The 26,568-nt window shown below is 42.2% G+C and overlaps 2 protein-coding genes across 3 annotated transcripts in view; one reads left to right on the top strand and one right to left on the bottom strand.

Moving 5' to 3' along the window:
• Window positions 1–13,303, bottom strand: part of LOC118360925 (centrosomal protein of 104 kDa-like) — a 41,017-nt gene extending 27,714 nt beyond the window's left edge. The window contains exons 1-11 of one of the 2 annotated variants that reach the window (XM_035740500.2): window positions 13,151–13,303; window positions 12,422–12,541; window positions 11,795–11,968; window positions 11,245–11,383; window positions 11,055–11,117; window positions 9,654–9,730; window positions 7,097–7,265; window positions 5,644–5,799; window positions 3,598–3,831; window positions 2,468–2,680; window positions 2,165–2,332 (exon numbers count right to left, since the gene is read on the bottom strand). In XM_035740500.2, coding sequence (XP_035596393.2) covers window positions 2,165–2,332; window positions 2,468–2,680; window positions 3,598–3,831; window positions 5,644–5,799; window positions 7,097–7,265; window positions 9,654–9,730; window positions 11,055–11,117; window positions 11,245–11,383; window positions 11,795–11,968; window positions 12,422–12,534 — 1,506 coding nt within the window. In that variant the 5' untranslated portion in view covers window positions 12,535–12,541; window positions 13,151–13,303. The remainder of the gene's footprint in view (window positions 1–2,164; window positions 2,333–2,467; window positions 2,681–3,597; window positions 3,832–5,643; window positions 5,800–7,096; window positions 7,266–9,653; window positions 9,731–11,054; window positions 11,118–11,244; window positions 11,384–11,794; window positions 11,969–12,421; window positions 12,542–13,150) is intronic. The other variant, XM_035740499.2, reaches the window with a different exon arrangement.
• Window positions 13,304–13,394: 91 nt separating this feature from the next.
• Window positions 13,395–26,448, top strand: LOC118360927 (leucine-rich repeat-containing protein 47-like). Its single transcript, XM_035740501.2, has 7 exons — window positions 13,395–14,105; window positions 14,388–14,864; window positions 15,735–15,851; window positions 16,802–16,917; window positions 21,725–21,827; window positions 22,557–22,646; window positions 25,719–26,448. Exons 1-7 carry the CDS (start codon window positions 13,542–13,544, stop codon window positions 25,938–25,940), a joined length of 1,689 nt encoding a protein of 562 aa, XP_035596394.1. The 5' UTR covers window positions 13,395–13,541; the 3' UTR covers window positions 25,941–26,448.
• The last annotated feature ends 120 nt before the right edge of the window (window positions 26,449–26,568 follow it).

Below are 26,568 nucleotides of genomic sequence, written 5' to 3'. Positions count from 1 at the left end.
CATGATGCTGCCACCCCCGTGCTTCCCGGTTGGAATGGTGTTCTTCGGCTTGCAAGCATCCCCCTTTTTCTCCAAACATAACGATGGTCATTATTGCCAAACAGTTCTATTTTTGTTTCATCAGACCAGAGGGCATTTCTCCAAAAAGTACGATCTTTGTCCCCATGTGCAGTTGCAAACCATAGTCTGGCTTTTTCATGGTGGTTTTGGAGCAGTGGCTTCTTCCTTGCTGAGAAGCCTTTCAGGTTATGTTGATATAGGACTCGTTTTACTGTGGATATAGATACTTTTCTACCGGTTTCCTCCAGCATCTTCAAAGTTTTTTGCTGTGGTTCTGGGATTGATTTGCACTTTTCGCACCAAAGTACGTTCATCCCTAGGAGACAGAACGCGTCTCCTTCCTCAGCAGTATGACGGTGGCGTGGTCCCACGGTGTTTATACTTGCGTACTATTGTTTGTACAGATGAACGTGGTACCTTCAGGCATTTGGAAATTGCTTCCAAGGATGAACCAGACTTGTGAATGTCTACAATTTCATTTCTGAATGGCTCATTGGCTGAATTATTTTGATTTTCCCATGATGTCAAGCAAAGAGGCACTGAGTTTGAAGGTAGGCCTTGAAATACATCCACAGGTACACCTCCAATTGACTCAAATTATGTAAATTAGCCTATCAGAAGCTTCTAAAGCCATGACATAGTTTTCTGGAATTTTCCAAGCTGTTTAAAGGCACAGTCAACTTAGTGTATGTAAACTTCTGACCCACTGGAATTGTGATACAGTGAATTATAAGTGAAATAATCAGTCTGTAAACAATTGTTGGAAAAATTACTTGTGTCATGCACAAAGTAGATGTCCTAACCGACTTGCCAAAACTATAGTTTGTTAACAAGAAAATTGTGGAGTGGTTGAAAAACTAGTTTTAATGACTCCAACCTAAGTGTATGTAAACTTCCGACTTCAACTGTGGGTGTGTGTGTGTGTGTGTGTGTGTGTGTGTGTGTGTGATATATATATATATATAAGTCAGTTAAAACCAATTCTTATTTTACAATGATGTCCTACCTAGGCCAAACCCTTCCCTAACATGGATGACGCTGGGCCAAGTGTGCACCTCCCTATGGGACTCCCGATCACGGCAGGTTGTGATTACAGCCCAGGATCGAACCAGAGTTTGTAGTTTGCACTGAGATGCAGTGCCTTAGACCACTGCGCCACTCGGGAGCCTCCAAAAATATCAGTGTCAACACATATGAACTAACAGGTTAGAGCAAACAACGCAATTATTACAACTCATAGGTTGTAGTATACCTTTTTTGTCTGTCTTGGCTTACCCAGTGATTTTACCCACACCGCTACTGCCTTCAAAACATGGACAATGCCTTTCACTTAATCATTCTATATTACGCTGATCGAATAGACTTTTAAGGGAAAAACCCTGTTATCTTGTTCATCAAACACAGGGAGAAAGGTGTCACAAATATCATCATCCCATGTTAAATAATGCCTAAACAAGGAAGTCCACAAATAAGAGCATGGTTCGACCACAAAAATAGACAAACATTTAACAAAAATGTCCCCGCTGCCTGCTATGTCGGCTAAGCCCCAAAATGTATACATTTCTGAAGTTGTCTATTTTTGTGTGCAAACCACCCTCTAATACTGCATGATCAATATTTACTCTGTTCAAAAACTTCTCAGTGCACATAGACTTCTCTGTTCATTACAACACACTACTGTGAAACGGTACCATATCACTTCCCCCAGTGCAGGTTTCCCAAGCGTGGGTTAGATTGACTGTTGGCCTCCATAAATCAGCCCCAGGCAACAAGGGTGGTTAGTCATTGTGGCCTAAGGCATGTAGCTAGCTCTTTTTATGTTCTACATGTTGTTTGTAACTTCAATCTGGGCCAAGTGTGGTTAAAGGCACGAAAAGGTAAACATGTTAACCTACTGTTCTGAGTAATAAAGAACACAACCCCCAAAAGATCTACCGGTAAATTATCATTCCTAGGCTAAATAGGGAGTGCCTGTGTCCAAAATGACACCCTATTCCCTATATAAATTTGACTAGGTCCCATTGGGATCTGGTCAAAAGTAGTGCACCATATAGGGAATACGATACCATTTGGGACACACATTGCGATGTCATTTAAAACTCACAGATGATACTTTATCCTTGAGGGCCTTCTTGACCAGAAACACTGCTGCCCTCATCATGTTCCTCAGTTTCTCCTTGGGCGTCCCGGCCGATACTTCCGTCAGCTTCTTGTATACAGCCAGCAGGGCATCTTCCCGGTAGGACCACGTTTTTGAATAAGCTCCAGCCACCTAGGGCGGATGAGAGGATTAGAAAGTCAAACTGTCCAGAGGATGACGGACTGACTATGAGAGATACATCATGTGAAGTCTGGGTTTTTCCTGTGTATGTGTGTGTGCATACATGCTTGTGTGTATTTATCTCACCAGTCCGTCTCCGTACACCTCGATAGGGAAACTGGCCTCTCTCTGGGCACTCTCTGTCAGGGGCTCAGGCTCCCCAGTCACACCAGGGCTACAGGGGATGATGGTGGCCAGGGGAGAGGGGGGGAGACCGGACTCCTCAGGGTGGCTCTGGGGCATCTCCCCCTTTCTCTGCAGGGCAGGTAGGGGTCTCTCATCATAAGGCAGGGCAGTGACCTGTGCATACAGTCATTCAATGGGAGATCAATGGGGCATCAAACTATTGTTTAATTATTGTGGTTAGATCATGTTTCTATATAGATCAATTCACTTCTTTAAGATAACCTCACATGACGCTAATATTACTTTGCTTGCAGCAACACTAATTGAGGGTTGAAATAAACTAAAGTTACCTGTTGGGTTGGTTAAGAGTTTGGACTTGATGAGTGAAGATTTAAGCAGGTTTACATTTCTTACACCCAGATATCGCAAGTGTTGAGATACACTGAAATATTCCGTATTCAAGAGAAAAAGACTATGTAACCAACCAAACAGAACCGAGCTAGACAAACTGGTGAAAAGATTGACTGATCAGATTATCTACTAAAACAAATGTTGCTTTCATTGATGATGCTGTCGTTGTATGTATAATGAGTTTTAGAACCCAGGTATAATATCTAATCCAAGTTTAACTGCCAGCCAACTGGCACAATACTCCTGTCCTGTAAAAGGCCAAAAGCAGGGCCTTCCAGCCAGGTTGGCTTGTGCTAAAGTCACTCAACTGTTTCGCACTTTTAATTAAATTGTGAAACTGAACCTGTCTGCAGTCACACTAGTGAGTAAACCATATAACATCTTGGTCATAATCTCACATTTGAGTGTTTCAAACACCCCTGCAGATTATAAGGAGGGGCTCAGTGTGTTTCTTGTCGTGACAATAACTCTTTTTCAATAACTTTTGGTGTTTAGTATAACATAGGAAAAGGGAAAAAGTTGTGAATAGCATAAGAAAACTTCAACTATAACTGGGCATCAATCAGAGCTTTTTAACTTGGCAGGTTAGTCTTTGCTAGACTTGAAATCCAAACAGAATCATGCTTCGTTTCACAAGTGAAACAATAGTGCTACATAGTATGATTCAGTGTGGGACTCACATCTATCCTGGGCACTGCTGGGTAGGAGCGTGGTGTCGGAGGGAGGGAGCGCAGCAGGGTTTGGGGGGGACTGACAGGTTTGGGGGAAGGTTCCACAGTCTCCGTGATCACAGGTTCCTGGTTTCTCCTCCTCCTCGTTTCCGTGACAACCCTTATCTTGTGTCCTACTTGGTGGCGGCGTGGGGAAGGCACATCGGGAGAGTCCTCAGATGGTGACTCTGTCATCTCCTTTATCTAAAGTCAACATGAGGAGAGAAGAGGGAGGGCTTTCCTCATCAAACTGCTTGGCTTTGCAATGTTGGTGGGTGTCAAGGTTGAAAGATGACCAAATGTAATTTAATGCAAGATGGAAGATGGGATATATGGGGAGCCAGGTAGCCTAAAGTTTAAGCACAATGGGCCAGTAATCGAAAGGTCACTGGTTCAAATCCCCGAGTATACTAGGTGAAAAATCTGTCGATGTGCCCTTCAGCAAGGCAGTTAACCGTAATTGCTCTTGTAAGACACTCTGGATAAAAGTGTCTGCTAAAGTGACAAAGAATATGAATATTTGTAGAAATGCTAGTTAATTTGTTTACAAAATAATAAAAATACCATTAATTACCATAGTGCAGTGGTTTTCAACTGGTTTCATTTTTTTGTGAGAAATAATAATAGTTGGGCCTATAATGAAGTTGTAAGCAATTTTACATTACTTTTCACAATGCAAATTGAATAACAAACATAATAGGCCTTTAAGCTGTTACATTCACTGATAAAATAGAAAAAAATTGTCCGCTAAGATAGATATTTTATGTAAAAAAATTATGCGACTCTGCGAATGGTGGACCTCAATAGCCTTTGACTGTGACTTGGTGGTCCCCGGAAAGGAAAAGTTTGGGAACTGCTGCCATAGTGAACGAACTTGTAATGTATTTTTCCATTATAAGGTCATGTTTGTTTTCAGTTGATATGTTGTCACAGCACGGTTTATGCCGTTTTATCCAAAAACCCAATTAATATTGTTAAATGAGGGTATTAAGATACACTACATGACCAAAAGTATTTGGACACCTGCTCGTCAAACATCTCAATCCGAAATCATGGGCATGAATATGGAGATGGTCTCACCTTTGCTGCTATAACAGACTCCACTCTACTGGAGGCTTCCCACTAGATGTTGGAACATTGCTGGGGACCTGCTTCCACAAGAGCTTTAGTGAGGTTGGACATTGATGTTGGGTGATTAGGCCTGGCTCGCAGTCGGTGTTTCAATTTATCCCAAAAGTGTCCGATGGGGTTGAGGTCAGGGCTCTGTGCAGGCCAGTCAAGTTATTCCACACCGATCTCAACAAACCATTTCTGTATGGAACTCACTTTGTGCACAGGGGCATTGATATGCTGAAACAGGAAAGGGTCTTCCCCAAACTATTTCCACAAGAGTTGGATGCACAGAATCGTCTAGAATGTCATTGTATGCTGTAGCATTAAGATTTCCCTTCACTGGAACTAAGGGGCCTAGCCCAAACCATGAAAAACAGCCCTAGACCCTTATTCCTCCTCCAGGAAACTTTACAGTTGGCACCAGGAATTCAGACAGGTAGTGTTCTCCTGGCATCCATCAAAACCAGATTCATCCGTCGGACTGCCAGATGATGAAGCGTGATTCATCACTCCAGAGAACGCGTTTCCACTGCTCCAGAGTCCAATGACAGCGAGCATTACATCACTCCAGCCGATGCTTGGCATTGCGCATGGTGATCTTAAGCTTGTGCTTGAAAGAGGCAGTTTGGAACTCGGCAGTGCGTGTTGCAACCGAGGACAGACTATTTATAACAAACTGACTTGTTGGAAAGGTGGCATCCTATTACGGTGCCACGTTGTAAATCACTGAGGTCTTCAGCAGTAAGGCCATTCTACTTCCAATGTTTGTCTATGGAGATTGCATGTCCGTGTGCTCAATTTTATACACCTGTCAGCAACGGGTCCACATACTTTTGTATATATAGTGTACATTTTCAGTCACAACAATTCAAATGACTGAAGAAGCCACATTGAGCCACTCACCATGCCCATGTCCAGTAGGTTGTGGACCTCTAGTTGATGGTACACCGTCATCCTGTACTCCTCCATTTGCTCCTTCTTCTTCTTGGCTGTGTCATAGTCCTCCTTTTCTATGGCACAGCATTTCTCCACGTCATATCGGCCCAGACGTTCTCCTACCTAGCCCAGTCACACAGGGGGACAGAAGGAAGAAAGAGGAGAGAGGACGGAGATAGAGAAACAGAGTATGTTTTATTCTTTTTTTGTGATTAAATATTTTAATGTCCATGAATGGACAACTAAAGGCCTAGATGTTGGAAGGAAGTGGCAAACTATCTATTATTGTTCAACATGACTGCATAAAATAAATGTTGAGCAAATTCTCCTTAAATTGTGGTTAGTATGCAACGGGGCATTGCCATGCCCACAGGGCATCATGGTATTCCATGGATGGAACATTTACGAACTGGATATTTTACCGTTGTCAATATCCAAAATGGTACCCTATAACTTTATAGTTTGACCAGGGCCCATAGGGAAGTAGTGCAGTACATAGGGAATAGGGTGCCACTTAGGACAGAGACCAGAGGTTCCAGTCCAAAGCATCATTTTACAGGGATATTTCATAGAACTGAGCAAGCTTGCTAGTCCGGTGCCAGGTAGCACACATATATAAGTCTATGGGTAACACAGCTACTGATGTGAAAGACAATTACTAGTAGATATATTTGAAGTATGTGACAATATTCAACCTTTAACTAGGCAAGCCAGTTAAGAACAAATTCTTATTTACAATGACGTCCTACCCCGGCCAAACCCGGACAACGCTGGGCCAATTGTGTGCCGCCCTATGGGACTCCCAATCACAGCCAGATGTGATTCAGCCTGGATTCGAACCAGGGACTGTAGTGACGCCTCTTGCATTGACATCCAGTGCCTTAGACCGCTGCGCCACTCGGAAGCACAATATGAAGTAATTGCCTTTTCTATAAATCCTACGATGGTGTGAGCTATGCCCTCAAGAGGCTATGGTGGAAGAGTCTCGGTTTGACCACCTTGGCAACAGCAGCGCATGCAATGCTAATTGGCCAGGTGTACAAGTGGATTGGAATTGGGAAGTTCTTTGCCTACGGGGTGGCGTCTGAATTCACTCACAAGATGTGATATGGAGTATACTTTGTGTCCATTTGTATTGCAAAGATAGCATATCTGTGTACTGTTTCAATGTCAAACTTCTTGCTTGTGATTCTAACAACACTTTTCTCCCCTACCCCTAAGCACTTCATGTAGATGGATAGGTAGGTACTGTATAGGCAATATGGCACTCCACCTTATCCTCTGATAGGCTAGGTGGAATTTCTGTCATATTACTTGAATCTAACTATGCAATACATCTTTTCAGATCTACACAAGGGCCAAGGGGGGTCAGGCTATTGAGTATTTTGTTCAATTTTCACACAGAAGACCCTAGAAGTACCTTCTGCAGGTCAGCGATAGCCTGCTTGAGTGTTTTGGCGAACTCGTATCTCTCCTGACGGACCATCTCCTGCTTCTTGTCATCCAGCAGGCGGATGATGTGGGCTACCTCGGGGTCCTGGTACATGTCAAAAGCCAGGTCATCCAGAGGAGAGATGGACTCACACTTACTGAACAAAAACAATGGGATAGAGCCACTTTTAATGCAGAGACCAGAGCTTAATTTCACACTTTCAGATAACATTTTGAACACCTAATTGGGGTACATTGTTATCTGAAAGTGAGTGATTAGTTAAACACATTCTTTACATTTGTTGAGTCACAACACGCCTCCCAAGTATTATCAGTATTGTTAAAAAAATATGATTTTTAACATCTATGGCAGGGAGCCGTTTTTCTATTGCTTTACACACTTTTGGCATTCTCTGAATGAGTTCCCACATATGCTGAGCACTTGTTGGCTGTTTTTCCTTCACCTACACCGCATCTCACAAAGAAACTGCGGTTGGAACCAAATTTCCACCGGTCTAAATGTCCATTGCTCACTCGGGTTTCATGACCTAAGCAAGTCTCTTCTTCTTATTGGTGTCCTTTAGTATTGGTTTCTTTGCATCCCAAAATAAACTCAAGCCCACTACTAAAGGACACCAGTAAGAAGAATAGACTTGCTTGGGCCAAGAAACATGAGATATTTACATTACATTTATTATATTTACATTTTTTAATTAGACCGGTGGAAATCTGTCCATTGGTCTGATGAGTCCAAATTTGCCATTTTTGGTTGAAACCACTGTGTATTTGTGAGACGCAGAGTAGGTGAACAGATGATCTCGGCATATGTGGTTCTCACTGTGAAGCATAGAGGAGGAGGTGTGATGGTGCTTTGCTGGTGACACTGTCTGATTTATTTAGAATTCAAGGCACACTTAACCAGCATGGCTACCACACCATTCTGCAGCGATACGCCAACCCATCTGGTTTTCGCTTAGTGGGACTATCATTTGTTTTTCAACAGGACAATGACCCAACACACCTCCAGGCTAAGGTATATTTGACCAAGAAGGATAGTGATGGAGTGCTGCATCAGATGACCTGGCATCCACAATCACCCAACCTCAACCCAATTTAGATAGTTTGGGGGATGAGTTGGACCGCAGAGTGAAGGAAAAGCAGCCAACAAGTGCTCATCATATGCGAGAACACCTTCAAGACTGTTGGAAAAGCATTTCTCATGAAGCTTGTTGAGAGAATGCCAAGAGTGTGCAAAGCTTTCATCAAGGCAAAGGGTGGCTACTTTTTTGGTGACTACATGATTCCATATGTGTTATTTTATAGTTATTCTACAATGTAGAAAATAGTCCAAATAAAGAAAAATACAAATACCTGGGTGTCTGTCCTCTTGGACAATAAGCTTCAGCTGAGTAAATATACAGACCTGATCTACAACGAGCCAACAGAGACTCTACTTGCTCAAAAAGCTGGGATCTTTTAATGTAGACTGTACTATACGGACTCTGTTTTACAAATCTTTCATTGAGAGTATTTTAACTTTTTGTATTGTTTGTTGGTTTCGCAATGCCACGGTCAGCCAGAGAAATATGCTGAGAAGGATTATTACCACAGCAAGCAAGGTAGTTGGAGTCAAACAGACAGGCCTGGATGAGATCTTTAAGGTCAGGGCCCACCGCAAGCCTCACAAAATCATTTTAGACCCAAGCCACCCCCTGTACCCGGACTTTGAACTACTTCCCTCTGGGCGCAGGTATAGGGCACCCCTCAGCAGGAAAAACAGAACAAGACAATCATTTGTGCCAGGTGTGATATCCCTCCTAAATAGCTCGGGCTAATGTTCATATCGACCGACGCAGTAAGGCCAGCAGGCTAGTCTTAAAAAAAAAAATGTTTTATTTGTATGTAACTGTTATGAAAGTTGTATTGTCAATTTTGTTTTGTATTTAAACGTGTACATACGACACTGCAAAAAAAAAATCCCCATGGGGACAATAAAGTCAGTAAGTATATTTAGGATTTTCGTTTTTGTTCAAAAACTAAAATCACTAGAGGAATTCAGCAAAAAATGTGTTTCATTTAGGAAGTATTCCCACAAATAAAAAAAAGATTATCTCAATGTATTCAAGGTATGAAATTCTCTCTTTTTGGGCTTACAGTAGTTGTGGTCAATTTAAAGTGAACAAAATATTATAATTATGTTCCGGCCCCCCGACCATCGGCTCAAAGAACAAAATCGTCCCGAAGCTGAATCTAGATGCTTACCCCTGATCTATGGGATATTGATTTGTTTTTCTAAAAATGTGAATGACATCTTGGAGTCTCAGAGTGACAAATTGACAACTATTCCAATTGATGCATCAGTTCCTGGGTTCTACATTTGCCAGATCTACTGTTAAGACTATAGTCCAAGCGAAAAGAAAAACTGTAAAATGGAAATGGCAAATTGAGTGGTAATCATACGTCAACTTCAAGGCTAATGTTTTGTTTAAACAGCATTGTCACAGAGCACTTCACAGTACAATGCGCCTTGAGCCTTCAACCCTTACCCCATGTATGTTCCATCCAAGGCGGTCTCGTGTTGACTAATGTTGAGGTAGTGCTCAATCAGTTGCTCTCTGCTAGGCTGAGGACAAACAGAGGTACAATTAACCTCCCTCAATGACAGGCTGCAAAACACACAGCCATAAGGCCCAGACAGGTCATCTGCTCAGCAAAACACACAACCACTTAACGGAGTCATTATTATGGATACAAGAATGGTGGTAAACAAGAGTGAACAGTAACATGGACTTGATAAGAGGACTACTCAACTCTGTATAATACTTGATGAGGCAAGTCATCAGTGCCACAACACCACAGAGTTAGGTGATCTACCACAAGTAGTATGTCAATGATACGACCAGTTCTCACTACACATACTTCAAAGTCACTCTATAGGCTTTCCCTGTACAATCACAACATACATGCAGCAGTAAGAAAACTAAACTCCCTGAGAGATAACCAGGCAAGCTAACAATGTGGCAGGGTGGAGGTGCCTAAGAGTGGGATTAGAGAGTGAAAATGTGAAGCTTGTACCGTGGAATCTGCCTATCTGTGTGTTGGAGAGGTACGGCTGGACCACTTGGTATAGGGGAAAGTTGCCCCTAGACGCTGATCTTTGGTCAGCTTTGCATTTTCCACATGAATGGTTAAGGTTAGGACTGGGGAGGGGAAGCTGATCTTATATCTGCAGCTAGGGGAAACTTCCCCCCCAGGAGCTGGGCCACTCTCTTCCAGGGGCTGTCCGTCCGCAGGTCTATCTGATTACAGTGGCTAAGGCCTCCTCTGTGATTACTCTGCCCTCGGAGTCGGATTACCACATTCCTGCCCCACGCCTGTCAGGGCAAGCAGCGCACACACCAATACAGATGCCAATACAGGCACACACAGTGACCACCATGCAAACACTGTGTTTGTGTGCAAACTGTAGTCTGTGTGCATTTTGTAAACATACACCAACACACAGTTTGAATATATAAACAGTGGAAAAGGGTTTTTTCTATTTTCTCTATACATAAATACATATTATGGAAACACATAACACCAATAAAATATATACCATTTAGCAGACGCTTTATCCATTATTTTAGCTTTATTTAACTAGGCAAGTCCACAATATTCAGAAATATCGACGATGATTATCTGCAGAACAATGTAGGTATATAATGTGTATATGGTTCTAGTAGCCATACTCACCGTTGTGGGTTAAATGCTTATGGACAAGTAATGAAATCAAATAGATGTTTTTATTAGCGCAGCCTATCAAGAAATTTACTTCAGGTTGGCAGGCTCACACAAATACTAGCACAGCAGCGCATTCTGGTGTTTCACAGTAGTACTGCACCTTAAATATACAGTAACATTAAACATGACAGAACACTCACACACATTAAAGAGCAACCACTTACAATTGTGTCAACAGCAGTGCCATCCAAAGAATCTCCCAAAACATTAATGGCAACCAATGCAACCTGAAATGATAAACAAAAGTCGATGAAAAAATAAATCAAATAAACTATAAAATGATATGAATGTGGTAGTATGTATGTCAAATAAACAGGTTAAGGGGAATGACTTTATGACTTCATAGTGGAGTACCTGGTTGTAAAGGTTGTAGCGGTTGACATGGTTTCTGTGAAAGGTTATACGGAGGTATGTTCCAATGGCATCCACGTGAACAGACTTCAGCTCCCGGGCTTTGAAGCCTGTTTTCTCATTGTCTGATAAAGAAACATACCTATGGCAAAGGTTGCATATCAATTTCTATTACTGTGCACCTTTCTTGTAACAACAAAGCAGTAAATATGATGAAAATGTAGGCCTATATATCATAATAGTAATATAGTTACTTAGAAATAACAGATGATGAAGTTCAGCATCTATATTCATTACAATGTGTGTGTCAGGTAGAAATTGAACCAACAACCTTTCTGTTCACAGCACCATGCTCCATAGAAACATGACAACCAACTAAGCCAGACTCATATACATTAGGGTACACCATAGCAAAATGTTTTGCAACAGAAAAAAAACACATTTTCTATCAGAAGACTTCAGATACTCCCTCAATGTTTCAGCTCAGTTTCTTGCTTTTGGTGCCTTGTCTGTGTCGGTCAGACATCTCTTTTGGCTGGTTCTACTGACTCACCCTAGCCTGCGGAGGTGCCCAGAGAGACCAGGTGAGTCAGCTTCTAATAATCGGTCCCCGATGTGGAACTCTATTTTGCCTGAGATCAGGTACTGGTGGGCAAGCAGCTGCAGCTTACGGACCCGACTCCGCTCTGGCAACTGCAAAGTGACCTGCTGAGGGTATGGACAGAACCTGTGGAAAGAAACAGTGAGGTTGGTACTTCTAGTACTGCCCTTACAGTACATTACTGAAAAACAGATCCAAAAGCAGTGTGTGCGTGTGTGAATCTCAAACCAGCCCCTCGCCCCAACAAACTCGTTTGGAGGACCCTCAGTTGTCACGTGTTGGTGACGAAACTCAGAAGATAACTTCAAAAGAGTGGTGAGGGGATCAATAAACCCATCAACTTCAGGGCACACTCCTGACTTGAATGACGCAATTCATGTCCTACATTTAAATAATAAAACAAGCCTGAAATTCCACCTATGAAAATGCACAAACTCCAAACATATTGCAGTGTGTGTTAGGATATCACTTTGCTCTGGAGCCTGCAGCCTTGGTCAAAGTGGCCTTCGGAGGCTTTGGGACACTTGCATATGGCGGAGGCGCACATGAGAGAGTGTGTGTGTGAGAGAGAGTGTCTACCTGGCAGATCTCCAGCCATTGACCGTTGGTGCATGGACCATCAGCTCCTTGGCACTGAAGTTATCTTCGTGACCAGAGGAACTGACCAGGGTGAATCCTATCTTCCGGGGCATCCTGCTGCTGCACAATTTCAAATATGGAGAAACATAACAATCTACAACTGAATATCATCTGAAGCACCTTTCACTATCAAATAGATTGACACAGTAATTAGCTAGCTACCTATACTCATAAACCATGGAAGACAGACAGCAATATTCACCCTGGGATTGAGATAAACCTTGACAGCTACACTACTCTACAATGGACACAATATTAGATGTGTAGGTGAACTTGGGATATCATTCTGCCATTTAATCTTCATATCATTCTGGCATTTAATATCAAATTTATGCCCCTAAACAAATGAGTTCAATAGCATACATTTCAATACTCCGTGTTAGCTATATGGAATTGCATTGCTTGCTTGCTTGCTTGCTTGCTTCTGACGTCCCTGGGGTGGGAAGGAATGAACTTGGAGCGATGACAGCGCGAGTAAAAGACAGGGCTAGCGAGCTTGTTGTAACTAGCTAACGTTAGCTAACTCGTTCCTACTTAGAATGGTAACGTAAAACACATTGAATTCACATAAATATAGTGACACCGGATGCACAATAAAACCACCGTTTGAATACAACGTATTTCCTATTGAAGTATAGTGTTACCACAAATATATCAAAGATATCTTACCATGAACATTACAAAAATGTTGACAGCTTGCCCAAGTCCCATTTCATCTCCATAACCACCACTGACAACAACTACTAAGCTAAGGTGCGCATGTGCCGGACCATCGTCTCACCGCGAAGGACTGTGGTCCATGAAGTTTTTAATCAATTAAAAAAAAAAAAAATTTACGTACGTCCAGTCTGCACGTACGCTGCGCATATCATCGCCACTGCTCGATGCATATTTCACTGCGTCTTCCATTCGGTAGATAGACATTTTAAAGTGTATGTGCTCAAGTGTTACCGGGTCGTTTAAGCGTTTGTGCTCAAGTGTTACCGGGTGGCTTAAAGCGTCTGTGCTCAAGTGTTACCGGGTGGCATGAGTTTTCCTTTTCCGGGTCTGGTGTAGCAGCATGGATGGTCAAGAGAGTTGGCCAGAAATTGAGAAAGCCTCAAAAGAGAAAAGACGCGAACTGGTCCTTCAAGGTGCAGTTATCGATGAAAAGATATCATCGAATGGAGGTCTGTGTCCCGCAATCTATTCTCTCAAGCTCCTAAATTACCTAGAAATCATCCAATGTCCGAGTTTGACAGAGATTCACGGAGACATACAAAATCTGACCACCCTTACGAGCTTGATTCTTTGTAGGAATAAGCTCTCCTCTATTCCAAAAACCATTGGAAATCTGAAGTCCCTGAAAGTCCTCGACATTTCAGTTAACAACCTGAAAGATTTGCCTGAAGAGATAACCCAGCTAAGCGATCTCAATACACTCAACGTGAGCTGCAACAACATCGAGTCACTACCAGATGGACTGTGTCGTTGCACGAAACTCTCTACCATCAACATCTCCAAAAATGACATCACTCGGTTCCCTGATGACCTTTATCGCCTGGATCTCCTCAGCACTGTCATCGCCTCTGAGAATTCCATAGAAGAGCTGAGTGGAGATGTTCACAAGCTCTCTGCTCTAAAAGTTTGTATTTGAAATAATCCATAATCTCACTGCTACCAAAAATGTGCATGACTTCATAAATACTTCTAGTCTATTCCTACTGAATTATGGTCATGATTGACAGGGTAGTTCTCAGTTAATCTTATCGACATTGTATTAAACCTGAGACTGTCTTAACATTTTCCTGGCACAAGGCCTCAACGATGGTGAGACACCTGAGACCAGGATAAACCCCATTTGGTTATTAATCTTAATTCATGTTGTTATCATAGTTGAATGTAATAAATATACAATTTTCCTCAGGTTTTGGACCTATCCAACAACAAGCTCAGTGACATCCCCTACGAGCTGAGTGACTGCTCCAAACTGAAGGAGATCAACTTCAAAGGAAACAAACTCAAAGACAAGCGACTGGAGAAGATGGTCAACGGTTGCCAGACCAAGTCCATCCTGGACTACCTTCGGGCCGGTGGCCGAGGGAAAGGCAAAGGCAGCAAGCAGGCCGATGGGGATAAGGCCGACGGGGGCCGGAACGCAGAGAAGACCCAGACCAAAAAGCAGCGCAAGCAGAAAAAGAAGAAGACCGAGGAGGAGGAGGATGAGGTGGATGAGATGAACCGGCTAGTGGTGAAAGTGCTTCATGTGTCTGACAACCCAGGGGCATTCACTGTAAAGGTGGCCAATGAACTGAAGGACGTGAGGCCGTACTTGGTGTGCTGTGTGGTCAGAGGCATGAACTTCCAGTCCGGGAATGCGCTCAAGAGGTTCCTGGTTGCGCAGGTAATGCTGTTCAGAGATGAGAACACGTTAGCCTTGGTACCAGACTGTTTCTGCGTTAGTCAACTTCTATGTTGCGGTATTTGGCAAGGAAACTATGTAGGCTAGTAGTTTGTGAATGCAGAAACAGACTAAGAACACGCTACAAAATAAACTCAAGCTCAGTGGTGGAAAAAGTACTCAATTGTCATAATTGAGTAAAAGGAAAGATGCCTTGATAGAAAATGACTCGAGTGAAAGTTACTTTTAAACTTTTACTGGGTATTTGGTTTTAAATTGACTTAAGTATCAAGATTAAAAATAAAATTAAATCATTTCAAATTCCTTATATTAAGCAAACCAGATGGCACAATGTGTAAATGTTTTATTTACATATTGTCAGAGGCACACTCCAACATAATTTACAAACTAAGCATTTGTGTTTAGTGAGTCTGCCAGATCAGAGGCAGTAGGGATGACCAGGGATGATCTCTGTTTAGTGAGTCTGCCAGATCAGAGGCAGTAGGGATGACCAGGGATGTTCTCTGTTTAGTGAGTCTGCCAGATCAGAGGCAGTAGGGATGACCAGGGATGTTCTCTTGATAAGTGCATGAATTGGTCCTACTTTTCGGTGTCAAGGAAAATGTATGGAGTAAAAACTACATTTTCTTTAGGAATGTAGTGAAGTAAAAGTTGGCAAAAGTGAAGTACAGATGCACCCCAAAACTACTTAATTAGTACTTTAAAGTATTTTTACTTAAGTACTTTACACCACTGTGCAAGCTCATAAATTGACACCATCCTCGATAGGCTATGTAACATAATATATGATTGTCAAGTCTCTTTTGCATTATTCCGTTTTCACCACTCTTTCTCTTACCTATTGTATTTTAGACCAAACTTCACGATGACCTATGTGGTAAAAGGACAACTGCGACCATCGCAACACACGACATGCAGCTACTCAAGGGACCTCTCATGTATGATGCCAGAACACCTCCTATGTTAAAGGTATGACACATTGCATGACATTTTGCTCATACAATGTTAGCCGGCCACAAATTCTCAAATGTAAGTCTCTCTGAGATGGAATTAAAAAACACTTTTACATCTGACACATTTACTATGACTAACTTCTTATACTAGGGCTGGGAATTGTCAGGGACCTCACGATACTTAGGTGCTGACAATATGTATTGCGATTCGATATATATTTCAAATGTATTGCACACTACAGTATGTCTGCTGAAGAGAGCCATGATAATTTTGAGATAAAAGTGCCCCAAAACATGTTGGCTCACCATTTTAAAAAGAAGATGGAGAACAAACAATAGGATGAGAAATGCCTGAGTTTTGCCGCAGGTACAGCCTACTCTAGCGCTAGTTAACGTTAACTACCCAGCTACCCCCGCCCCCCTTCCTAGCTTCTATGTGTTTTCCAAGGTATTTTAAACTCTTCTCATTTGATTGGTTTATGATGACATTTATCAGGACCTTGTTCAAGTAGTTTATACAGGCAGTCTCAAATGTTTCTGGAGAACATAACAAGGCTCTCTTTCTATTGAACATAATACCTCTGTTTTCTTGAGTAGAATCCATTATTTTGAAGGACAGTTTTAATCAGTAGTTATGAGCCATAACATTATTCTGTTCTTAATAATTCATGATCCTTTTAAACATATTTTACGCCAACGCCAGGCAACAAGCCTGTTATAGTGACATCAGTCTGTTATTGAAAGACCTTCATGCGGCTTCACCTCAACAGTTTGAACACAAAATAATTGTTGCTGGTTGTTGCCTGTCGCTCTTGGCATATGAACAAATCAGTATATTCATAAATTGCATTCAGGTTTGTGTCAATGCATTTCGGTCCCATTCACGGTTATTTAAACAAGCAAATGGTCTTTTGAAAGGAGCATACATTTCTCATAAACTCCCTCTCATAAAATGTTGTTTATTAGATAGTCCCTCTGGGCCGTAAGGAGATGACTGCGGTGGAGCTGATGAGGCAGCTGCAGCTAGAGGCAGAGGACCAGAGGAAACAGAGGAAGCGGCAGAATGTGTCTGGCCTCCACAAGTGAGTATAAACACCTGTCTTTAAGGCAGAGTTGAAAGTATAGGTGAGTCCAGATTCTGCACTCTTCTTCCAAAGTATATTTGCAAACTTCCCTTCATGGATTTAACAATGATGGAAACTATACAGCAAATGATTACACCAATTCAATAAATCCATGACAGGAAGTATAAAAGTGCACACTTCTGGAGGATGTAGAATCGGAAACGCAGCCCAAAGCTGCAGTCGGCTTGATGCCCATTCTTTTTTGTTTTGTTATTAGAAGGAGGGGGCAAAAAAATAAATCACAAAGTGGCCTCTGGGTTTACGCCAGCATTCTTAAAGGTAGAGTCAGCGATATGTAGATGCACAAATAAACAGCATAGTGAGTCAATTTCCGCAACAACTAAGAGCGCGAGGCTAACCTTCTCCCCTGTTTTGGTCACGTGGTTACTAGGAGTGTAACGGTACACGTATTCGGACCAAACCGTTTTGTACGGGTTCTCGGTTCGGTCCACACTGTGAATCCGAATGAAAATAAAACAAAAAACACAATTAAAGCAAGGCCTATAGGCTAAGCCTACGCTGCTTTGTAGACCTATGCCTCTTGAGTAAATCTGAGCAACAAAAAAATCATTTCAGGCTATTGCGTTAAGACAACTAGAGCCTATGCTCACATTGTAATAAAATTATAATCTTATTTGGCTCATTTCAAACGGTCCTTTATGAGACGCAGCCAGGAACTAGTTCTGTACGATGGTGAGTGGTGGGGTCAATAAACCAGAATTGAAGGATCCTCCATCATCGTTTAAATTTCCAATTTGGGAACATTTTGGCTTCCCAGTAGATGACAATGGCGACGGACAGAGAGTTGTGGATAAAACGTTGACAGTATGTCTCCACACTAAACGAGAATAACCTATGCAGCTGCCAACACCTCAAATATGTTGACACATTTAAGCCGACATCACCCCAGTATACCGGAGCAAGACGGAAACGCAAAGAAACAACACAACACGTCTCCCCTCTGCATTCAAGTGGCCCTTGGCAGCTGATTCTGACTGGACCAAATAAATTACAAGAGCGATAAGTAGGCTCTTACAGTTTTTGGTTTATAGCTGTAGATATGTGCCCATTCTGTGGTTAAAAATGGGTGGGGTTTCAGGGAGCACCTCGTGAAACTGCTCAAACCACATTACGAACTTCCCTCTTGCACCCATTTCAGCATAGCGATACCCGCTCTAAATAAGCCAAGCCAACGTTTTCAATTAATAAGTGCTTACTTAACAGTGACAGCCCATCACATTTCCCCGGGGGGTATCGTGCTGCAGACACGCCCCCTTTATGAGAGTCACAAGTACTCATATGGCACTGAAGGAAACAGTGTCATGTGTTTTTAACCAAGATGGAAGTGGGAATTTATCACATACGACTATGAAAAATCCACTTGAATGGCCATCCAACTGGTAATTACTAGTGGGAAAGTCGTCTATCATCGAGAGCACCCACCTCTCCCACATGGTGACATCTGACATCACCTACTAAGGAAATGTCCTCTATAACAGCACTTTCGGCAATTGAATGCAGCAACACATTATTTATAAAAAGCGGTCCATTAATGTGGTTTCTGAACTGTCATTTGTTTACAAGCATGATAGATGTACTTTTAGTTTATGGTGGATGCATCTTGTTGGCCATTAGCCAATCTGTGTTAATCAACCAGCTCAAATCACATGAATGTATCCAACTGGTATTTATGACTTCATAGCTGGTAAATTCCCACCTTGAGGCCCAACATAACAATCCGGTCACAACAGACAATTCTAGGAACATTGTGAATGGCATTTAATTTTCCCGAACGGTGACCCCAAACCGCAATACTACTGAACCGTGGGTTTGTCAAACCGTTACACCCCAAGTGGCTGCCACGTTGTATGACTGTGTGAGAGCGAAGTCTTGCATCATGTTCATCGCAATATATGCGGGGATGCTCGTGAAATGTCATTTTTAAAGGGCCAATCAGCAGTTGAAACAATAACAAAGTGATTTTTGCGTAAAAAACTAAGGGATGGCAATTGTAAAATGTAATCCCTCTCAGTTCATAGACAGAGCTATGGATGCAAGGACTGACTATCCATGATATCAAAATCATATACTGAACAAAAATATAAATGTAACGTGTTGGTTTCATGAGCTGAAATTAAAAGATCCATTATATTGTCTATATGCACAAAAAGCTTATTTCTCTCATAATGTTAATCCATCAGGTGTGGCATATCAAGAAGCTGATTAAACAGCATGATCATTACACACATGCTATCTAGAAGAAAAATAAACGCACACCTTGTGCTGGGGACAATAAAAGGCCACTCTAAAATGTGCAGTCTTGTCACACAACACAATGCCATGGATGTCTCAAGTTTTGAGGGAGCGTGCAATTGGCATGCTGACTGCAGGAATGTCCACCAGAGCTGTTGCCAGGGAATTTTATGTTAATTTCTCTACCATAAGCTGCCTCCAAGGTCATTTTAGAGAATTTGGCAGTACGTCCAACTGGCCTCAACCACAGATCACCTGTAACCACGCCAGCACAGGACCTCCACATCTGGCTTCTTCACCTGCGGAATCGTCTGAGACCAGCCACCTGGACAGCTGGTGAAACCTTGGGTTTGCACAACCAGAGATTTCTGCACAAACTAGCATAAACCGTCTCAGGGAAGCTGCCTGCTCGTCATCCTCACCAGGGTCTTGACCTGACTGCAATCTGACTTCAGTGGGCAAATGCTCACCTTCGACGGCCACTGGCATGGATAAGTCCCGGTTTTTAACTGTACCGGGCAGAAGGCAGACAGCGTGTATGGTGTCAACATTGTGAACGGTGGGGTTATGGTATGGGCAGGTATAAGCTACGGACAACGAACACAATAGCATTTTATTGATGTCAGTTTGAATGCACCGATACCGTGAAGAGATCTTGAAGCCCATTGTTCTGCCATAAATCCACTGCTATAACCTCATGTTTCAGCACTTTAATAGATGGCCCCATGTCGCAAGGATCTGTGTACAATTCCTGGAAGCTGAAAATGTCCCAGTTCTTCCATGGCCTGCATACGCAGCAGAAACGTCACCCGTTGAGCATGTGTGGGATGCTCTGGATCGATGTGTACATCAGCACATTCCTGGCAACATCCTGCAACTTTGCACAGCAATTCAAGAGTGGGGCAACATTCCACATGCCACAATCAACTCTATGCAAAGGAAATGTGTTGCGCTGCATGAGGCAAATGGTGGTCACACCAGATACTAACTGGTTTTCTGATCCACGTCCCTTCCTTTTTTTTAAGGTATCTGTGAGCAACAGATGCATATCTGTATTCTCATGTGAAATCTGTAGATTAGACCCTAAAGAATTTATTTAAATTGACTGATTTTGTTATGAACTGTAACTCAGTAAAATCTTTGAAATTGTTGCATTTATATTTTTGTTCAGTGTAGTTAACCATGTTTTGATGCTATACAGTGTTTGTTTACGAACATTGGACTAAAACAAGTTTATATTTTGGGTTCTAATGGGGTACGACAAGCAAACTAAGGGCCTTCTCTTAGCTCACTGGTCACCATAGCAAAACCCACCCGTAGTACACACTCCAGCAGGTATATTTCACTGGTCATCCCCAAAGCCAACTACTACTTTGGCCGCCTTTCCTTCCAGTTCTTTGCTGCCAATGACTGGAATGAATTGCAAAAATCACTGAAGTTGGAGACTTATATCTTTCAAGCATCAGCTGTCAGAGCAGCTTACTGATCATTGCACCTGTACACAGCCCATCTGTAAATAGCCCACCCAACTATCTCATCCCCATATTATTCATTTTTTTTGCTCCTTTGCACCCCAGTATCTCTACTTGCACATCATCTTCTGCACATCTATCACTCCAGTGTTAATGCTAAACTATAATTATTTTTCCACTATGGCCTATTTATTGCCTTACCTCCCTAATCTTACTACATTTGCACACACTGTATATATATGTTTTTATTGTGTTATTGGCTGTACATTTGTTTATTCCATGTGTAACTCTGTGTTTGTCGTACTGCTTTGCTTTATCTTGGTCAGGTCACAGTTGTAAATGAGAACTTGTTCTCAACTGGCCTACCTGGTTAAATAAAGGTGAAATAAAATGAGGCATTTATAAGTTATATTCTTTATCTATCAATGGGTACATATCGGTCAAAAATGTCTCCAACTGCTGATTGCCCCTATAAATGTTATGGTGTAGTAATAAATTAATTCCTATTTCATTTTCCATTTACAGTATGTTGGTGTGGTGTCCAAATGCATTGTTTTTATTGAGCACTTCAGTAGTTTCAGGAGCTCAAAACAAAGGCAAAATGATTAGATTGCTCATTCAACACATGAGGGCGCCATAAGGCTGTTTGATACAGAAACCATGTTGAAGTAAATAGACGTACTCCTTTATTTATGTCTATGAGAATATGTGGACTGTTGTTTTTAGGACCTGTCTGTAAAGATATAGGCAAGTGATAAAGATTACATTGTTATTTACAAGATTAGGTTAGATAACTTACCAAATTTTAATTTACTTTAAGGTTGACCTAAATACCATGACACAGTATTTTGGGGAGTTTTCAAAGAGCTCAAATGCCACTTCAATATGCACCATGAGTATGGGTGTAGACCTTTCAATGGGCTCTTATGAAAGGGTTCTGTTGGCTATTGTAGCCATCGTTGGCATGAGGGCAATATTACACATATTACACTAGCCATTGTTTCTCAGCTAAAGTTATTTGACTTTTTTATTTGACTCAGATACCTGCAGCTTCTTGATGGAAAAGAACTCTACCCATGTCTGGTGGATGCAGAGGATCATGTGATCTCATTTCCACCAATCACCAACAGCGAGAAAACCAAGGTGTGTGTGTGTGATCTTTATCAGACCAAAGACAGGTGCCTTTCTTACAGGTCACACTCATCCGCTTATCACTTGCTGATCCAGCAGTGAATTCACAATACAGCTACCAACAGAAATGTTAAGATTTATAATAAATATTTATTCTCAGTATCTACATGTAGCCAACCTATAGAATGCCCAGCAGTGTAGAATGCAGTCTAAAACCTTGCTGAGTTGTACTTTCCCTTAGACTTTGCACATCTCCAGCACTTTGACTTTGGAAGCTTTAAATTGCAGCCACACCAGATAAAGAAACAAATGTGTATCTTTATTGCTTGCTTAATTGCGGACATGCTTGTACCCGGGTTGCAATAAATTCATCTTGAGTATAGTACTTAGCCTTGAAATCAAAAGCTGACTTTTTAAGACTATTAGTTGATGACGCAACCAGGTGTTGTCTTACCTGACATTTCCTGATTCTAAAATGTAGTTCTGATCCCTTATTCTGAATTTTGAGATAGTAGCTTATAAATTCAAGGGAATATGACGTGGAATAGGCTTACAGGCAATGCACTGCATTCAATGTATTTGTTTTCTAATGCCGGATGGATATGATATCGTTCTGTCAACTCTATCCTGTCATCCCTCTTTACAGATTGATTTAATTTGATAATAAAAAATAGTAGTCTGCTTTAGCTGGGGACAATATTACATACAAGTGATGTACTGTGTCTTTGTCCCATATTATAGATCAGGAAGACGACTAAGGAGCTTTTCTTAGAAGTGACCAGTTCTACCAGCCTGCAGATCTGTAAAGATGTGATGGATGCTCTCATAGTGGTAAGCTCAGCTCTCTCCCTGTATACAAAGAGACATGCAGTAGGACTGAATCCTACATTTCAATGCACATGCATAACACATACAGCCGTTGATTGCATGAATTAAACATTTACACATGCATGCATCAGTCAGACACACACGGTGGCTGGCGAGAGCAGAAAAGTGTCATGACACCGGGTGTCATGCTCAGTCTCAGGGTGTTGTGCTGGTTTGATGTCTGGATCCTGGCCCTCAGTGGAATAAGTGAGCTCATCTGCCCGGGGTGAGTGGCCTGGCGGTGTACGGTGTCACCGCCTAAACATACAGCTCACAATACGACTGCAACCCTAGAGCTGCATACACACAGCAGCAGACACGTTTCAATAACAGCCTTGTCGAAACATAGCAGCCGATAAGGGTTTAATCCACACTCTGATTCCTGCCCCAAAATAGACATTATTGAGAGAGGGTACGGTTTTGATTGGGTGTGGTGATTGAAGGAGGGATTTGAGGTCAGGTCATGAGAGTTTGGGGTTGATTTCATTCCTGCTCGATTTGCCACACCTCAACAATCTATGTCTCAATTGTCTCAAGGCATAAAAATCCTTCTTTAACCTGTCTCCCCTTCACTTACACTGATTTGAAATGGATTTAACAGGTGATATCAATAAGGGATCATATATTTCACCTGGTCAGTCTATGTCATGGAAATAGCACTCCTAATGTTTTGTACACAGTATAGGTTGCACTGTTGATGAGACTTCCTGTTCTGGAAGTGCTTGTCCTATATTTCCACAATCTCACTGACAGATTGTATACGTCCCCCTATGTACAAATCAGCTGGGCTTGATAATCTGGACCCGCTATTTCTGAAACTATCTGCCGCCATTGTCGCAACCCCTATTACCAGCCTGTTCAACCTCTCTTTCATATCGTCTGAGATCCCCAAGGATTGGAAAGCTGCCGCAGTCATCCCCCTCTTCAAAGGGGAGACACCCTGGACCCAAACTGCTATAGACCTATATCCATCCTGCCCTGCCTATCTAAGGTCTTGAAAGCCAAGTCAACAAACAGGTCACTGACCATCTCGAATCCCACCGTACCTTCTCCGCTGTGCAATCTGGTTTCGAGCCGGTCACGGTGCACCTCAGCCACACTCAAGGTACTAAATGATATCATAACCGCCATCGATAAAAGACAGTACTGTGCAGCCGTCTTCATCGACCTCGCCAAGGCTTTCGACTCTGTCAATCACCAAATTCTTATCGGCAGACTCAACAGCCTCGGTTTTTCGGATGACTGCCTTGCCTGGTTCACCAATTACTTTGCAGACAGAGTTCAGTGTGTCAAATCGGAGGGCATGCTGTCCGGTCCTCTGGCAGTCTCTATGGGGGTGCCACAGGGTTCAATTCTCGGGCCGACTCTTTTCTCTGTATATATCAATGATGTTGCTCTTGCTGCGGGCGATTCCCTGATCCACCTCTACGCAGACGACACCATTCTATATACTTTCGGCCCGTCATTGGACACTGTGCTATCCAACCTCCAAACGAGCTTCAATGCCATACAGCACTCCTTCCGTGGCCTCCAACTGCTCTTAAACGCGAGTAAAACCAAATGCATGCTTTTCAACCGATCGCTGCCTGCACCCGCATGCCCGACTAGCATCACCACCCTGGATGGTTCCAACCTTGAATATGTGGACATCTATAAGTACCTAGGTGTCTGGCTAGACTGCAAACTCTCCTTCCAGACTCACATCAAACATCTCCAATCAAAAATCAAATCCAGAGTCGGCTTTCTATTCCGCAACAAAGCCTCCTTCACCCACGCTGCCAAGCTTACCCTAGTAAAACTGACTATCCTACCGATCCTCGACTTCGGCGATGTCATCTACAAAATGGCTTCCAACACTCTACTCAGCAAACTGGATGCAGTCTATCACAGTGCCATCCGTTTTGTCACTAAAGCACCTTATACCACCCACCACTGCGACTTGTATGCTCTAGTCGGCTGGCCCTCACTACATATTCGTCGCCAGACCCACTGGCTCCAGGTCATCTACAAGTCCATGCTAGGTAAAGCTCCGCCTTATCTCAGTTCACTGGTCACGATGGCAACACCCATCCGTAGCACGCGCTCCAGCAGGTGTATCTCACTGATCATCCCTAAAGCCAACACCTCATTTGGCCGCCTTTCGTTCCAGTACTCTGCTGCCTGTGACTGGAACAATTGCAAAATCGCTGAAGTTGGAGACTTTTATCTCCCTCACCAACTTCAAACATCAGCTATCCGAGCAGCTAACCGATCGCTGCAGCTGTACATAGTCTATTGGTAAATAGCTCACCCTTTTCACCTACCTCATTCCCATACTGTTTTTATACTGTTTTTATTTATTTACTTTTCTGCTCTTTTGCACACCAATATCTCTACCTGTACATGCCCATCTGATCATTTATCACTCCAGTGTTAATCTGCAAAATTGTATTATTCGCCTACCTCCTCATGCCTTTTGCACACATTGTATATAGACTGCCCATTTTTTTTCTACTGTGTTATTGACTTGCTAATTGTTTACTCCATGTGTAACTCTGTGTTGTCTGTTCACACTGCTATGCTTTATCTTGGCCAGGTCGCAGTTGCAAATGAGAACTTGTTCTCAACTAGCCTACCTGGTTAAATAAAGGTGAAATAAAAAAAATAAAAAAAATATTTTACTGCGTCAACAAACGTGGGGCAAGTTGGTGAAAGTTTACAATACCTTCAACAAAATTTGCCGCCATTGCTTAAGAAATAAAATGAGGAGAATGTAAAGACTGAGGCTATAATAACAATTTCATACCTTGATTACATTGAGACAATATTTTTTTGTGGGGGGATACTTGAACAGATTTCCTATTTAGATTTTATTTTTGCAGAATTCCTGGTGATTTTAGTCTCTTTTTATTGACCAAACACTAAAATCCCTCCCAAAAAACATTTAAAAAATGACTCATTTGCGGTGACCCCTGCTCTCGTTTACTTTCTCAAATAGACTTCATCCATATGGTCCCAATGGTCAGCAATTAACACATCTCTCTGTTTCCTTCTCAGAAAATGGCGGAGCTGAACAAGTTCACGTTTGAGCATAGAGAGGAGGCTGGGTCAGAGGGAGAGTCTGATTCACCCCCAGTCCCTGCCTCGGATGATATCACCTCAGGAGAGCTGGTCATCCAGCAGGTTCGCACCGTGGACCCCGACGGGAACCTCAAGGTCGTCTACCCGTCCAAAACGGACCTCTGCACCGACGTCGGCGACCTGAACGTCGTTTGGTAGTTGCGCAACAACCAGCCTTTTGATTTATACACTTACGGTCTCACACAGTTAATCACAATACTGTATATGAGTTGCCACTGTTCAATGTATTTGGTTTGCCGATTTACATCCACTAATTTCTCAAACATGGAAATAGTGTAATTATGCCCTTGCTTAAAGTTCTTGATTACTCTTTGGCACGTACAAACAGCTTCTGCTGTATTAAGGTATAGAATAATTCACCTACCTACCTACCTACCTACCTACCTACCCACCCAACCTAAAATATTGCCGTTTTTGTATACTTATTTTTTATATTGCTACACACTAAAGGCAACTCACAATAACTGTAAAGTCTGTAGCAAGCCTGTGTGCTCTGTAGAGTGTAGACATAGTTAATGACAACATTTTAGCAATTGTGAACTGAAACAAGTATAAAACCTTTTTCCATTACCCAATTAAGAGCAGGGAATGTGTATAATGTGTAATATTTTAAAAGATCTCTGAAATAAATGTAACCTTGACAGCAGCAGTGGTTATGCATTTCTTTATTGCACATGTTGAAAGCCAATGCTTTGTTCTGGCTAGAAACATTTCTCCTATTTTCTTGATAATTTCAGGAATGCTTGGCCTCAATGACACAGGAAAC

This window comes from Oncorhynchus keta, chromosome 28 (genome assembly GCF_023373465.1).
Source record: "Oncorhynchus keta strain PuntledgeMale-10-30-2019 chromosome 28, Oket_V2, whole genome shotgun sequence".
In the NCBI taxonomy this organism is placed as follows: domain Eukaryota; kingdom Metazoa; phylum Chordata; class Actinopteri; order Salmoniformes; family Salmonidae; genus Oncorhynchus; species Oncorhynchus keta.
This window is presented reverse-complemented; position numbering and strand designations above follow the sequence as displayed.